At 39.5% G+C, this 17,054-nt stretch overlaps 1 protein-coding gene across 1 annotated transcript in view; it reads right to left on the bottom strand.

Annotated features, from left to right (window-relative positions):
* The window catches only part of LOC126266698 (DNA polymerase eta), a 139,314-nt gene that overhangs the window by 107,694 nt on the left and 14,566 nt on the right, over positions 1–17,054 (bottom strand). Inside the window, exon 2 of the mRNA XM_049971140.1 lies at positions 14,913–15,047. Within this exon, the coding sequence (XP_049827097.1) occupies positions 14,913–15,047 (135 nt within the window). The remainder of the gene's footprint in view (positions 1–14,912; positions 15,048–17,054) is intronic.

The following is a 17,054-nucleotide window of genomic DNA, read 5'->3' as shown; positions in this document are numbered from 1 at the left end:
AGAATTTGTAGGTCATGTGGCTGTCAGCTCTTTGTTCACATTCATCAGTGCTTGAGCAGCAAGTGACTGAAGAGAATAGTGTTCTTGCATCTCCCATCAATTGCAAGATACATTCTGTCATTCATTTCCAGCAAGCATGAGGAGTCAGGCATGTGACTATTTCATGTGTATGGGGAAGGGGTTGAGAGTAATGATGTAAGGGAGCAATGTGGAAGATACAATGCATGGCAGAAGTGGCCATGGAAAACAATCAGATGTGACTGAGTCACTTGTGCAATATGTTGACAAAACTGTCAAGTGCAAGATCACTTCAGTTCACAATATCTGAATTTTCTGAATGTGTGCCGTAGATTACAAGCACAAGCTTCCTTAACATTGTTACAAAGAGATTAGCTTACCATCTGTTTTGTGCGTAATGGGTGCCCAAATTGCCAACCAATGATCACAACACTGGAAGAATAGGTCCAGCCATGACTTCCCTTCAGCACGACCACAAGGAGGAGCAGGAATTTCTGAGCAAAATCATGACAGGGGCTAACATATGGATGCAGTTTGTGAACTCCAAAACTAAGGAACAGTCCAAACAATGGATGCACCTCATTCTCCCAGTAAGTCCAAAAACTTCAAACCACATTATCATAGCTATAGCTTTTTGGGATCACAAAGGAATTTTGACAACATATTTCATGAGGGTAACAATTGGGGTGTTAATAAATCCAACCTTTTTAGACTTTGTAAAGATCCAGTATTATCCTTCTTGGACTATAGAGCCTGGCCTATGGATTGGTAGCTGCAATGATGATATGCCTTTACTTCCACTTCATCAGTGTGGTATCAAACACACAACCAGTGCCTTTTGGATGAACCCTGACAATAGCCTCCAGACTCAGTGCCTTTTGGTCTAATCCTGAATATAGCCCCCTGACTGTCACATCACAGGCTTCTTGTGAGACTCTTACAAATTTCTGAAGGTGAATCTAAAACAATCAGTACAGGTTAATCACCGAAGGAATCATTCTGCTTCATAATAATGCATGACCCCATACTTCAAATCAAATGATGGAAAAACTCAGACTTTTTAACCGGTAGAGGTTTCAACATCCTTTGTCTCATCCACATTTGACACCAACAGACTTTTATCTCTTTCCTAAGATGAAGTACTGACTGACTGCTCAGTGCTTCATGACTGATGATGAGCTCAGCAATTCTGTCAACAACTGGCTGAAGCACCAGATGGCACCATTCTTTGATGAAGGGATAAAGAAGCTGTCGACAAAGTGCACTAAATGTTTGAATTTGGGTGGTTACTGTGCTGAAGTAATGTCAACATGTATATAGGGGCTGTATATAAAAATTATTACTATTATTTTAATAAATTAAAAAAAAACGACCAGACATTAATTTATGAATACACTGTTATCAAAAGATGAAGAGAAGTACATAAATGTGTTTTTCTCCCAAGTCAGAATACGATCATGGCTCACACTTTTCCTCAAGTTTAAGGGTGGAGTGAGATGCACACCTTCCATGTCCAATCGGCAGGCCCATGAGTGTTATAAAAGATGGTGAAATAGTCATTAAGAGCAATAACTAACACCTTCAGATTAAAACACTGAGAAGCATAGAAGGATAAATGAATTTCAGATGAGGTCAAGATAACACAACAGCCAAGAGCAGCAAAAGGTCCTGCTTAGCTGAGACTGCAGTAGGAGGAGACCAGCCACCTCCAGCTAGGGGTCAACAAGGTCATATTGTACAAGCTTTAATTAAGGTTATATATGTCGCACTCACTCAGGTAAAGTGTATAACAAGGTCTGGTGCTTTAACCAGCTAAAAATGAGTCAGACAGCTTTAGAGTTTGCCTTATAATGATGGGCACATTATTAAAATTTGTCACGCTGCAGCTTCAATAAGGTGGAATAGGTTATTTAAAACTTTATTCTTGGGGCAGCCTAATGTGGCCAATGTGGAGTTGTCAAATAATTGTTGATTCTTGGCAAAATTTTCTACATAAGACCTCCATGCTGCTGTTGATATTTTATGAGGAATAGCTTGTTAGTGGCAGCTACAGCACAGCACTTTGTACTCCATGATACTACAAGTTGATAAGTGAGAATCCTCCATAAGTCAGAGTCTGGTGTCTGTAATTCCAAGGTGACCTTTCTGGTAGTCCCCTTGGCCAAATGATGTGTGATTTTGGTGAAAGTAAGAGCTCAGACAAATATGATTGGCCCCTTAGTGTTTTAGGGCTCGGGGAGGAGGTTAAGGTTAAGAATGGACAACACTAATAGGTGTCGGAAGTAGTCGTGAGTTATAGCGTGCAAACTCTTGAGTCACTGGACAATATCAAAGACGTTTGTGAGCAGTTGCAGATGGATCTAAAAGGACACATAACAGCTACTTTTTCTGCTCTAAAGACATAACATTTCTATATTAGGGAGTACTGTTTATTGTCACTTGTGTGAGAGAAGGTGTAGCCTGTTCAGCTATCAAACATGACTCACCAGTGTAAATGATTAGCGAACTCTAGAACACATTCATCATTACAAAAAAATAAATAAATAAATAAATAAATAAATACATAAATAAATAAATACATAAAAATAAAAAATATATATATACATTTTTAAAAAAGTTGTAGAATAGATGGATTTGTTATGTCTTTCTGCCTAATGGATAGATCTTGATGAAGTTGTAGGCATTAGGGTGATTATGAGAATGGATTCAGAAAGGTCACATGTAGTTCAGAGAGGATGGATTGTAGACTGGTTGATATCTTGACACCAGACCAAATTTATTTTGTGGGGGTTATATACTTGTACCCGGATAGAGAATATTTTTATCTTGATGTTTCTTGATGATACATACATGAACACCACAGTTAAGCAAGAGTTGGAGCTATCAAATCCATAAGGGAAGTAACCCATCTCTGTGAAGAGGACTTCCAATGGCTCTTCCAAAAGACATTGGTTACATGTTTCATACTACAGTGATGAAATAGAAATAATGGCCTAGCACACAAGAGTGCCCATATGGTAGTTCGCAGGGGGGGGGGGGGGGGGGGGGGGGCAAGTATTTCTAACATTTTGGAAGATGAATGGCGACTTACAAGTAGCCGTAAAAATTTCTAATTCCAAACCTGTTTAATACCTGCATAATATAGTCTTAAATTTTTTCTTGGAAGAAAACAACCTGATTACACTGTTTTTCCCTGAGATCCAGGGGAGTGGGGGTGGGGGGGGAGGGGGGGGGGCAGTTGTGGCCTACACTTGCTCTTGGGTATGGGCACACTTGCATCATCCTCCATAGCATCATGGTCAATCCATACCAAGTGGTCCAGCACTGGTTGCTTGACCTACTCAGAAAAATTTTATATTTGCTGGGTGAATTCCCCAATGTCTAGTAGACACAAAAATATTTAAAAAAAATTTATTATTTATTATTTTGAAATGGTGGCCATATTTGTTCCAGGCCGCATGTGTTTTCTCGTATTTGCAAGCATCTACATTTCATACAATTATTCAGTAGTGGAATGTCCTAAGCCTTTCAGATAAAATGCATTCAGTTCAACACACTTTGGGCTACAGATTAACATTATTATCACTTAGCTGAATGTATTCTTTAATATATTTTTAATAGTTCAAACTTATCAGCCACAAATTAAAACAACTCAATTTTTGAACAGTAGTTTTCCAAAGAAAGATTAATTTCTCAGCTTCAATATTTTTTCTGCTATTAAACTGTATAGTATAGTGATTTTTTATAGAGTATCAATTATGAGCAGCTTAAACTTTAAAAAATACAATATTTTCATTTTTTTTAATTTTTCCATTTTGTAGACTGCAATATCTTTGTTGAGGGACCAAATAAAAATCTGAAAATTTCACACTTAATAGAATTTTATGCTATCAAACTTCATTATAAATTTCAACTTTGAGATTCAATTGGAAGTTATGATCATATCTATGAATACTTAACACTTTGGGTCCTGAGCTATTGCGCGCGGGTGTCTACCATAAAGACTGGCTGATTTTAACCTATTTTAAACAACTACAACTCATGAAAGGTTTCACTTATAGCAAATAAAATTACCCTTATTGAAAAACTTAGACTTTCTTGTTTAAAACCATATATCATACCTTTCTCTTGAATTAATACATACTTTTGACAAGCATATTATTATTATAACATTGTTTTTGAAAAAGGAAAAATTGGTCAAAGGTATATTCACCGTATTTTCTAGAAGGAATTTTTTTTATTTTGCACAAAAATTGTAATTATGATGGATACAGTAGGTCTTATCTAAAGTAACCTCCTGTAACTACTTTAGGATGCAATTTTGCTCTTTGTGTGGTAATTTTTGAAGCACGGCATTTAGCACAATGCTACTTTACATTCACTACACTGGTAGCTTGTGCCTTTTCACCACACATTTCCAGTCAGTTTTTTTCTTCTCAGAGAACACACTACACACTGTTTTTGTTTCTGTTTCTTACCTACTTCTGTCTCAATCTTTTCCATGAATTAATTTCCAGTTGACAGTTTTGAGAGTCCAGATGGACCAGGTCGGGGTTCAAGATCTTTGCTTTGTGCAAGATCTGCGCAGATAACTGTCATGAAGTGAGATGTTGTGAGGCATTTTCCAGTAACCTTATTGTATAATATTCAGGAATTTACAATTGCCATTAGTATAAGATGGAATGCAACTTTCTCCAACACTTCACAGTTTGATGTTCAAATGCACCGTATGACAATCGCTGATCTGATAAGTCAACACCAAACTTTTTTTTATTGTAGTCCACTACACAGGCTCGCTTTGACTTCTCTCTTCCTCTCTGATCAGTGAAAGTTACCATCTCAGCAGTGTGCCTTGTACTTATCATATGCACATTTCTTTTGCCCTTCCAACACAGTGCTAACATATTTCCTTTACACCTTAAAATAAGTTCACCTCACTGAAAGTTCGGATCTTTTATAGCACGAGGCAATCCCTGCCGAGATTTTCTTGTTGTTCCCACAAGAGTAGTTTTTGCAGCTTCCAGTTCTGAAGCAAGTATTGGACTTGTGTAGAATCTGTCTGTAAACAAAGTGTAGCCTTTTCGTGACAGATTCGCAAGCAATGTCTTTACCAGAGTCACTGTGTCAGACATTTCACCCGTGTAAACAGAGAAATTCCAGATGTAACCTGTGTCAGATTCGGATAACATGTACAGTTTCATACTGTATTTTTTTGGTTTTTGTGGAATATACTATTTGAAATACACACGGCCTTGAAATTTAAACATGCCTCCATCTATCGTAATTTTTTGAAATGGTGTATACGCACACTAGAAATTAGCACACACATTATCTAGGAGGGGTCTCATCTTGTGCAGTGGGTCATACCCAGTTTCTCCTTTCCTCTTAGCTAAGGAATTATCACTAATGTGGAAGTTTCTTAAAATAGAAAGAAATCTGTCACGGCTCAAGATGTTTGGACAGAAATTACACGACACAACAGGGTTCTTGGACCAGTGCTCTTGTATATGTGGCCACACACATATGGACTACAATTGCCAGAAACTTCCTTATTTCCATAAGTGTAAATCCTTTCCACTTTGATAATGAGCAGGTAGGTGAAAGGGAATTTGTGCTTCGTAACTTCCTAATGCATTGTTGAGCATACAGATTAGTTTGTTCCTTTATATGTTTCATGATACTGTCTGTCAGGAAATATGAAAAAAATTCTAGAGGTGCACTGTTCTGGTCTAAACTGACAACAATGCATATTCCGGATTGTCCTGAGAATAGATCGATATCAGGTGCACGATCAGTAGTCGTCCATCCTTCCTCAGAATCGGTGTGGGGTGCACGGCTTGGCTTCCCCCTCGCCATCAGTCTCACTCGTTCTTCATGCACAATATCGACGGGATTACTTGCTGCTGAAGTGCTTGGACACCTGCTCTCCTCTTCTGAATCTATCAGAAGAGTAGTTATTACAAATAAAATCATAATTACATACTGAAAGTTTTTTCAGTGAAAATCTGAACAAAAATTATACGTTTTGTTGTCAAAATTCTTTAAACATAGTCAACATCATTTTCATCAGAGTCATCTACAATATATTCCTCTGACAAATCAATATCACTTTTTTCTAAATCACGATACAACTCGCGTGCAATTTCTTCGTCCATCAAGCCATGCTTCGCCATGTCGATGCTACTGAGACCACACAGGAAAAAATCGCTGCTCACAAAACCCGACAAATAAAAGGGGATGGACACCCTTCCACAGCATGCCCGCACCATCTAGTGACCAATACTCGAACTACAGTGCATGCAGCACCTCCCAGACAAGCGGGAGCCGTAAGAACACACAAAAGAAGGAAGGGGAAGAATGAGAACACGCGCCCATAAAATTACGGGCGTCGGACTTTCGGGCAGGCCACCACAACCGTATTTTTACGGGCTTCGGCACCTAAGCGTTAAATTTTATTATTGAAAATAAGGCTACTAATTACAATATATTGTTCTTTAAATATGATGCTGGCAACAATCAGAGCAAAATGCCTCGGACCTTTGGAGGTGACAGAATCCCACCTCTAACTGACAAACCAGGGACTCCTAAGATACGACTTGGCAAACAAATGGTAATGAGATGGGGAGCTATTAATATCAATGGGGGCCACTCTGGGAAGGAGGGAGAGCTGTCAGAGGCTGCAAGTAAGATGGGGCTGGACGTTTAAGCTGTCAGTGACATTCGGGCAAGGGGTGAGAAAGAAGAGGAAGTGAGAGTATACAAGGTCTACCTGTCAGGAGTCAAAGCAGGAATAGCACAATGGGGTGTAGGACTTTACACCAGGAAAGAAATGGAACCCAGCGTAGTTGCAGTAAGGTATGTAAACGAACAACTGATGTGGAAAGATTTGACAGTGTCTAGCAAGAAAATTAGGATTGTGTCAGTATATTCCCTTTGTGAAGGGACAGATCAAGGTAAGATGGATAGTTTTTATGAGGCACTCAGTGATGTAGTTGTGAGAGTAAAGGACAAGGACAGTGTTCTGCTATAGGTGATTTTAATGCCAGGATTGGAAATCGAACAGAAGGGTATGAAAAGGTTATGGGTAAATTTGGAGAGGATATGGAGGCCAACAGGAACGGGAAACAATTCTTGGATTTCTGTGCCAGTATGGGCTTGTTGTTGTTGTGGTCTTCAGTCCTGAGACTGGTTTGATGCAGCTCTCCATGCTACTCTATCTTGTGCAAGCTTCTTCATCTCCCAGTACCTACTGCAACCTACATCCTTCTGAATCTGCTTAGTGTATTCATCTCTTGGTCTCCCTCTACGATTTTTACCCTCCACGCTGCCCTCCAATACTAAATTGGTGATCCCTTGATGCCTCAGAACATGTCCTACCAACCGATCCCTTCTTCTGGTCAAGTTGTGCCACAAACTACTCTACTCCCCAATCCTATACAATACTTCCTCATTAGTTATGAGATCTACCCGTCTAATCTTCAGCATTCTTCTGTAGCACCACATTTCGAAAGCTTCCATTCTCTTCTTGTCCAAACTATTTATCGTCCTCGTTTCGCTTCCATACATGGCTACACTCCATACAAATACTTTCAGAAACATCTTCCTGACACTTAAATCTATACTCGATGTTAACAAATTTCTCTTCTTCAGAAACACTTTCCTTGCCATTGCCAGTATACATTTTATATCCTCTCTACTTCGACCATCATCAGTTATTTTGCTCCCCAAATAGCAAAACTCCTTTACTACTTTACGTGTTTCATTTCATAATCTAATACCCTCAACATCACCCGACTTAATTCAACTACATTCCATTATCCTAGTTTTGCATTTGTTGATGTTCATCTTATATCCTCCTTTCAAAACACTATCTATTCCATTCAACTGCTCTCTTCAAAGTCCTTTGCTGTCTCTGACAGAATTACAATGTCATCGGCGAACCTCAAAGTTTTTATTTCTTCTCCGTGGATTTTAATACCTACTCCAAACTTTTCCTTTGTTTCCTTTATTGCTTGCTTAGTATACAGATTGAATAACACCGGGGAGAGGCTACAACCCTGTCTCACTCCCTTCCCAACCACTGCCTCCCTTTCATGTCCCTCGACTCTCATAACTGCCATCTGGTTTCTGTACAAATTGTAAATAGCCTTTTGGTCCCTGTATTTTACCCCTGCCACCCTTAGAATTTGAAAGAGAGTATTCCAATCAACATTGTCAAAAGCTTTCTCTAAGTCTACAAATGCTAGAAACGTAGGTTTACCTTTCCTTAATCTTTCTTCTCAGATAAGTCGTAAGGTCAGTATTGCCTCACGTGTTCCAGTATTTCTACGGAATCCAAACTGATCTTCCACGAGGTCAACTTCTACTAGTTTTTCCATTCGTATGTAAAGAATTCGTGTTAGTATTTTGCAGCTGTGGCTTATTAAACTGATTGCTCGGTGATTTTCACATCTGTCAACACCTGCTTTCTTTAGGGTTGCAACTATTATATTCTTCTTGAAGTCTGAGGGTATTTCGCCTGTTTCATACATCTTGCTCACCAGATGGTAGAGTTTTGTCAGGAATGGCTCTCCCAAGGGCGTCAGTAGTTCCAATGGAATGTTGTCTACTCCGGGAGGCCTTGTTTCGACTCAGGTCTATCAGTGCCCTGTCAAACTCTTCATGCAGTATCGTATCTCCCATTTCATCTTCATCTACATCCTCTTCCATTTCCATAATATTGTCCTCAAGCACATCGCCCTTGTATAGACCCTCTATATACTCCTTCCACCTTTCTGCTTTCCCTTCTTTGCTTAGAACTGGGTTTCCATCTGAGCTCTTGATATTCATACAAGTGGTTCTCTTTTCTCCAAAGGTCTCTTTAATTTTCCTGTAGGCAGTATCTACCTTACCCCTAGTGAGATAAGCCTCTACATCCTTACATTTGTCCTCTAGCCATCCCTGCTTAGCCATTTTGCACTTCCTGTCGATCTCATTTTTGAGACGTTTGTATTCCTTTTTGCCTGCTTCATTTACTGCATTTTTATATTTTCTCCTTTCATCAATCAAATTCAGTATTTCTTCTGTTACCCAAGGATTTCTACTAGCCCTCGTCTATTTACCTACTTGATCCTCTGCTGCCTTCACTACTTCATCCCTCAAAGCTACCCATTCTTCTTCTACTGTATTTCTTTCCCCCATTCCTGTCAATTGTTCCCTTATGCTCTCCCTGAAACTCTGTACAACTTCTGGTTTTTTCAGTTTATCCAGGTACCATCTCCTTAAATTCCCACCTTTTTGCAGTTTCTTCAGTTTTAATCTACAGTTCATAATCAGAAAATTGTTGCGAGAGTCCACATCTGCTCCTGGAAATGTCTTACAATTTAAAATCTGGTTCCTAAATCTCTGTTTTAGCATTACATAATCTATCTGATAGCTTTTAGTATCTCCAGGGTTCTTCCATGTATACAACCTTCTTTCATGATTCTTAAACCAAGTGTTAGCTATGATTAAGTTGTGCTCTGTGCAAAATTCTACCAAGCGGCTTCCTCTTTCATTTATTAGCCCCAATCCATATCCACCTACTACGTTTTCTTCTCTCCCTTTTCCTATGCTCGAATTCCAGTCACCCATGACTATTAAATTTTCACCTCCCTTCACTATCTGAATAATTTCTTTTATTTCATCATACATTTCTTCAATTTCTTCGTCATCTGCAGAGCTAGTTGGCATATAAACTTGTACTACTATAGTAGGCTTGGTCTTGGTGTCTTATCTTGGCCACAATAATGAGTTCACTATGCTGTTTGTAGTAGCTTACCCGCATTCCTATTTTCCTACTCATTATTAAACCTACTCCTGCATTACCCCTATTTGATTTTGTGTTTATAACCCTGTACTCACCTGACCGGAAGTCTTGTTCCTCCTGCCACCGAACTTCACTAATTCCCACAATATCTAACTTTAACCTATCCATTTCCCGTTTTAAATTTTCTAACCTACCTGCCCGATTAAAGGATCTGACATTCCACACAGCGATCCGTAGAACGCCAGTTTTCATTCTCCTGATAACGACATCCTCGTGAGTAGTCCCCGCCCGGAGATCCGAATGGGGTGCTATTTTACCTCTGGAATATTTTACCCAAGAGGACACCATCATCATTTAATCACACAGTAAAGCTGCATGCCCTCGGGAAAAATTACGGCCGTAGTTTCCCCTTGCTTTCAGCCGTTCGCAGTACCAGCACAGCAAGGCAGTTTTGGTTACTGTTACAAGGCCAGATCAGTCAATCATCCAGACTGTTGCCCTTGCAACTACTGAAAATTCTGCTGCCCCTCTTCAGGAACCACACGTTTGTCTGGCCTCTCAACCTCAGTTGTGGTTGCACCTACGGTACGGCTATCTGTATCACAGAGACACGCAAGCCTCCCCACCAATGGCAAGGTCCATGGTTCATTTAATGGATGAAAGGAGAAAATATAAAAATGGAGTAAATGAAGCAGGCAAAAAGGAATACAAACGTCTCAAAAATGAGATAGACAGGAAATGCAAAATGGCTAAGCAGGGATGGCTAGAGGACATATGTAAGGATGTAGAGGCTGATCTCACTAGGGGTAAGATAGATACTGCCTACAGGAAAATTAAAGAGACCTTTGGAGAAAACAGAGCCACTTGTATGAATATCAAGTGCTCAGATGGAAACCCAGTTCTTAGCAAAGAAGGGAAAGCAGAAAGGTGGAAGGAGTATATAGAGGGTCTATACAAGGGCGATGTAATTGAGGACAATATTATGGAAATGGAAGAGGATGTAGATGAAGATGAAATGGGAGATACGATACTGCGTGAAGAGTTTGACAGAGCACTGATAGACCTGAGTCGAAACAAGGCCTCCCGGAGTAGACAACATTCCATTGGAACTACTGACGCCCTTGGGAGAGCCATTCCTGACAAAACTCTATCATCTGGTGAGCAAGATGTATGAAACAGGCAAAATACGGTCAGACTTCAAGAAGAATATAATAGTTCCAACCCCAAAGAAAGCAGGTGTTGACAGATGTGAAAATTACCGAACAATCAGTTTAATAAGCCACAGCTGCAAAATACTAACACGAATTCTTTACGAACGAATGGAAAAACTAGTAGAAGCTGACCTCGTGGAAGATCAGTTTGGATTCCGTAGAAATACTGGAACACGTGAGGGAATACTGACCTTACGACTTATCTGAGAAGAAAGATTAAGGAAAGGTAAACCTACGTTTCTAGCATTTGTAGACTTAGAGAAAGCTTTTGACAATGTTGACTGGAATACTCTTTTTCAAATTCTAAAGGTGGCAGGGGTAAAATACAGGGACCAAAAGGCTATTTACAATTTGTACAGAAACCAGATGGCAGTTATGAGAGTCGAGGGACATGAAAGGGAGGCAGTGGTTGGGAAGGGAGTGAGACAGGGTTGTAGCCTCTCCCCGATGTTATTCAATATGTATATTGAGGAAGCAGTAATGGAAACAAAAGAAAAATTCGGAGTAGGTTTTAAAATCCATGGAGAAGAAATAAAAACTTTGAGGTTCGCCGATGACATTGTAATTCTGTCAGAGACAGCAAAGGACTTTGAAGAGAGCAGTTGAATGGAATAGATAGTGTTTTGAAAGGAGGATATAAGATGAACATCAACAAATGCAAAACTAGGATAATGGAATGTAGTTGAATTAAGTCGGGTGATGTTGAGGGTATTAGATTATGAAATGAAACACGTAAAGTAGTAAAGGAGTTTTGCTATTTGGGGAGCAAAATAACTGATGATGGTCGAAGTAGAGAGGATATAAAATGTATACTGGCAATGGCAAGGAAAGTGTTTCTGAAGAAGAGAAATTTGTTAACATCGAGTATAGATTTAAGTGTCAGGAAGATGTTTCTGAAAGTATTTGTATGGAGTGTAGCCATGTATGGAAGCGAAACGAGGACGATAAATAGTTTGGACAAGAAGAGAATGGAAGCTTTCGAAATGTGGTGCTACAGAAGAATGCTGAAGATTAGACGGGTAGATCTCATAACTAATGAGGAAGTATTGTATAGGATTGGGGAGTAGAGAAGTTTGTGGCACAACTTGACCAGAAGAAGGGATCGGTTGGTAGGACATGTTCTGAGGCATCAAGGGATCACCAATTTAGTATTGGAGGGCAGCGTGGAGGGTAAAAATCGTAGAGGGAGATCAACAGATAAATACACTAAGCAGATTCAGAAGGATGTAGGTTGCAGTAGGTACTGGGAGATGAAGAAGCTTGCACAAGATAGAGTAGCATGGAGAGCTGCATCAAACCAGTCTCAGGTTTGAAGACCACAACAACAACGTTTCAGAGAGCCCTAAATTTTCTATATTTAAAAATTTATATTTTTAATACAAAAAATATATTATTTAAAACCCTGAGCGCCATGCCCATAATATTATGTTGTTTTCAACGTTAGAAATAATGTCATACCCATAATATTATGTTAGATTAGAGATTAGATTAGATTAATACTTGTTCCATAAATCATGAATACGACACTTCGTAATGATGTGGAACATGTCAGGTTAATAAAAGATGCCTTTACAAGATATTACATTGCACAAAATATTGCATGACACTAATGCTTAAGTTAGTTTTTTTCCCTCCCTTAATTTATATCTAAAAATTCAGCCAATGAGTAGAAGGAGTTGTCATCTAGAAATTCTTTTAATTTATTTTTAAATGTTGGTTGACTATCTGTCAGGCTTTTGCTGCTGTTTGGTAAGTGACCAAAGACTTTTGTGGCAACATAATTTACCCCCTTCTGTGCCAAAGTCAGATTTAACCCTGCATAGTGAAGATCATCCTTTCTCCTGATGTTATAGCTATGCACACTGCTATTACTTTTGAACTGGGCTGGATTATTAACAACAAATTTCGTAAGTGAATATATATACTGTGAGGTTACTGTGAAGATCCCTAAATGTTGTCTTCAATGTTAGAAATAATGCAATACCCAAATATTACAGGCACAACATCTTCATGAGCACAGCCATGCTCATTACATTACTGGCTTGGCATATCTCATTACGATGTTGTGCTTGTTGTATTACAGGTATGGCTTTATTTCCAACATTGGAACAGGTTCACAGATAAGTGAGCTGCTCGAAGACTTTTTAAGTTACAGAACCCAGTAAGTGTATGTTGACCTTGATGGTGAGTGTTTATCAAAGAGAAGGGCATCATCAGAAATGCTGCGCGGAAGTGTGATAGGACCGCTATCTTTCTCTACACTCATCAGCCAGAACATTATAACCACCAACTTAATAGCCAGTATGTCCACCTTTGACACAGGTAACAGCTGCGACAGGTCATGGCAAAGCACTAATGGGGCCTTGGTGCATCACTGGAGGGACGTGGCATCACGTCTGCACACCCAAATCACCTAATTCCCGTAAATTCCAAGGAGGGTGTCGGTGAGCTCTGCCACATTCAATTATACCCCAGATGTTTTCGATCGGGTTCAGGTCTGGTGAGTTGGGGCACCAGCACATCAACTGGAACTCATCACTGTGTTCCTCGAATCACTCCATCACACTCCTTGCCTTGTGACATTGTGCATTATGTTGTTGAAAAATGACACTGCCATAGGGAAACATGATTGTTCTGAAGAGGTGTATGTGGTCTGCAACTAGTGTAGAATACTCCTTGGCTGTCCTGGTGCATTGCACAAGTTCCACTGAATGCGTGGATGCCTACATAAATGTTTCTCCAGAGCAAAATAGAGCTGCTGCCAGCTTGTATCCATCCTGCAGTACATTTATCACGGAGCTGTTCCCCTGCAAGATGACAGATTCTGGGCCTCCCATCAGCACGATGGAGACGGTACTGAGATTCATCAGACCAAGCAACACCCTGCCACACCCCCTGTCCTGTTTTACCAGTCTCCCCAGCCTATGACATCCAACATATGTAACATGGAGTGGCTGCCCAATCCCATGATGTCTGGACATTGTTTCACCTTGGTTTTGCCTCATGTTGAGGACACTTACTACAGCACTCCTTGAACACCCGACAAGTTGTGCTGTTCCCAAAATGCTCGTTCTGACCCTTCGGGTCATCATCACAATCTGCCCTCGGTCAAACTCAGATAGATTGTGCACCTTCCACCTTCTACACATGGACAGCATGCTCACTGATACTACACGCACTGTTGATGGGTCTGACTAGCAGTCATTCCTAGCCCAGTGACACTGCTATCGCCCGGATGGCTTTATACCAATAGTAGGTCAGTGGTCATAATGTTCTGGCTTATCAGGTTATGTAAGTATAAACATAATAGGCCCTGGTCCTGCATCTGTTTCCTCAGCAGCAGATAAGGCTTTCCGAATTTGACAGAGAGAATGGGCATTTAGGAGACAAGCTGCCTCTTAAGGTGTTCCAAGATCTTTGATGTAGATGTGTCTGTGGCATGGTGGCTCACACTTGTAATACGATCCACTCAGTCCTGGACAATGTTTCTATGTTCAATGTTAATTAACAGACCATACAGCATTCAGTTTGCTGTGCATTACCAACACCCTTTTGAAGGTTCTTCCCACTGAAAACAGAATCCAAATAAGAGAACGTTAGTGTCCTCTTTCCACTCTGCAAAATACATGCAACAGCAAATAAATAAGACAGAAAGGCGAATGGTCAAAAACGATCCTATGGCTGAGCTGAAATGTGGTGCTTGACCTCTGCTATAAACTTGAATGCAACACCAGCAATGCCTCACTGTCTGGATGGAGTAAAATTAGCCAATTTACTTAAGACCACTGCATACAATACTTAAAGAATGCACTTTGGCCATTCCTTCTAACTTAAATGGAATTATCCCCTTTTCTAGGCAGAGAAAAGGAAAACTAATTTAAGCACAGCATACTTACTTGCTAATATCTGCCTTTCCTCTTACAGATGGAACCGAAACTAGAACAATATCAGGGCATTTCTTTCTGGCTTCTTTACCTCTCAAGTGACGAGTTACTCCAAAAGCTCTGGCCTCATAATTTACAGCTATTATTCTGTAAATAGCAACATATGATACAGTTCATTATTTGATTATATAAATAAAGTAAATAGTAAATTCTAACAATTTATTTGGGTGTGATTATAGACTGTATGTGCACTTAGGGTCAATTGGACTTAGCAGTATTGGACATCAGTTTTGACCCAAGGTACGATGATGATGTGGCATGTTATGTCATACACATAGAAACAGTAAGAGAACAGAACACTGACTATACTTGTTTCACACGTCTCAATTTTTGGAATGTAAACTGAGGTGACAGACTAATCTGTTGCGTGGCCCTTAGTCCAGCTCTAGATAAACAGTGACACGATGGTTGTGAGGTGGTAAAGTGCTACTGAAGGTTTCAGTTAACCCTATATTTTAGTCTGGAATGCATTGGAATGATTTCATACACATTTTTACATACTGTTCTAGAACTCAGACTGGATTATTAAGAAAAACATGTCCCTCAATAGTCCCATCACTTTGTCACCCAGTTTCTTCTCAAATCTATCCACAATGCTCCTCTTCCAGCACTTCACATTACGACAACAATGCCAATTCACATAAATGTGAGTTCCCTTTTATCTCAGTGTTATACAAGGCTCTATAAACAGATTAAATGCATTTGTTTGTAGCTACACTACAATGATGGTTTACACACGTTGTCATACTTGTGCTGTGCAAGGTCCACAGAACATAGAAATTATGGATAAAAATTTAGGAGGAAAGTGACTGAAACAACAATGGAATCATAATGATGGATTTTTTCCCCTGTGAATGAAACAGTGAAATCTGAATTTCAGAAACAAATGGAAAAAGTGGTGCCATAATACAATAGAGTTTTAATAAAATGATTTAAGTTAGAGAAAAAATAACACACAACAGCTAGTGAAATGACTTACAGAAATCGTCACCAAACACACTGTAGAAATCATACAAAAATTTACACAAAAATGATGAAGCTTGTTTTAGAAGTGGATACAATTCAACAGAACATTTGTAAGCAGTGAACAATACTGTACAATGGAACAATCATTATTAATTATCTGTGTTTGGGACTAATACAGAGGGGCCCAAAAAAAATGTATCCACTGTTAAAAAGTGGAAAACTTGCAAACTAATTGACGGAGTTGTCTCATTTTTGGTGAAAGTGTAGCTTAAAGTCCAACTTAAAGATATCATTGTAGGTGTTCGAAATGGTCACCATTAACATCCACACACAAATGTTGCTGTCAAACTGCAGCATGAACTACTGACTGCAACAAGTTCGGTTGGATATTTGTACAAGAGGGAAACATTCCACATGGGAAAAATACATCTAAAAACAAAGATGATGTAACTTATCAAACGAAAGCGTTGGTATCTTGATAGACGCACAAACAAACACAAATACACACACCAAATTCAAGCTTTCGCAACCCACAGTTAAGGTAAGTCTTTCCGCTCCCGGGATTGGAATGACTCCTTACCCTCTCCCTTAAAACCCACATCCTTTGGTCTTTCCCTCTCCTTCCCTCTTTCCTGAAGAAGCAACCTTTGGTTGCAAAAGCTTGAATTTTGTGTGTCTATCGACCTGCCAGCACTTTTGTTTGATAAGTCACATCATCATTGTTTTTAGATATATTTTTCCCACGTGGAACGTTTCCCTCTATTATATATATAATGAAAATTATATTTCTTTAGTTACATAGAAAATACATCAAAAACATTTGTAAATTATAATGATTTTTTTAGTTTAATTTTTTTAATTTAACGCTGTCACTTAGTTACTTGTGGAACTGCACTACAGCAATGGGTAATAGCTACAGTGTGTTGCAGCGCAACCTCATCCAGGACAAGGTGATGGGCTTCATTCCACAGGTTGGCTATAATCATCTGCAGTTGACTGGCACGAACAGAACTGTTGTGACTGTTGACTCTGAAGACTCGTCTTCTTTCTCTGCAGTAGCATACCAAGCATCTAGGGCATGCACAGTGGAAAAAAATCAGTGTGCTGACCTCCTTCCTCTGAATGTCT

This window comes from Schistocerca gregaria, chromosome 4 (genome assembly GCF_023897955.1).
Source record: "Schistocerca gregaria isolate iqSchGreg1 chromosome 4, iqSchGreg1.2, whole genome shotgun sequence".
Classification (NCBI taxonomy): Eukaryota; Metazoa; Arthropoda; class Insecta; order Orthoptera; family Acrididae; genus Schistocerca; species Schistocerca gregaria.
Note: the sequence above shows the minus strand (reverse complement) of the source record. Positions and strands in the feature narration are given on the sequence as shown.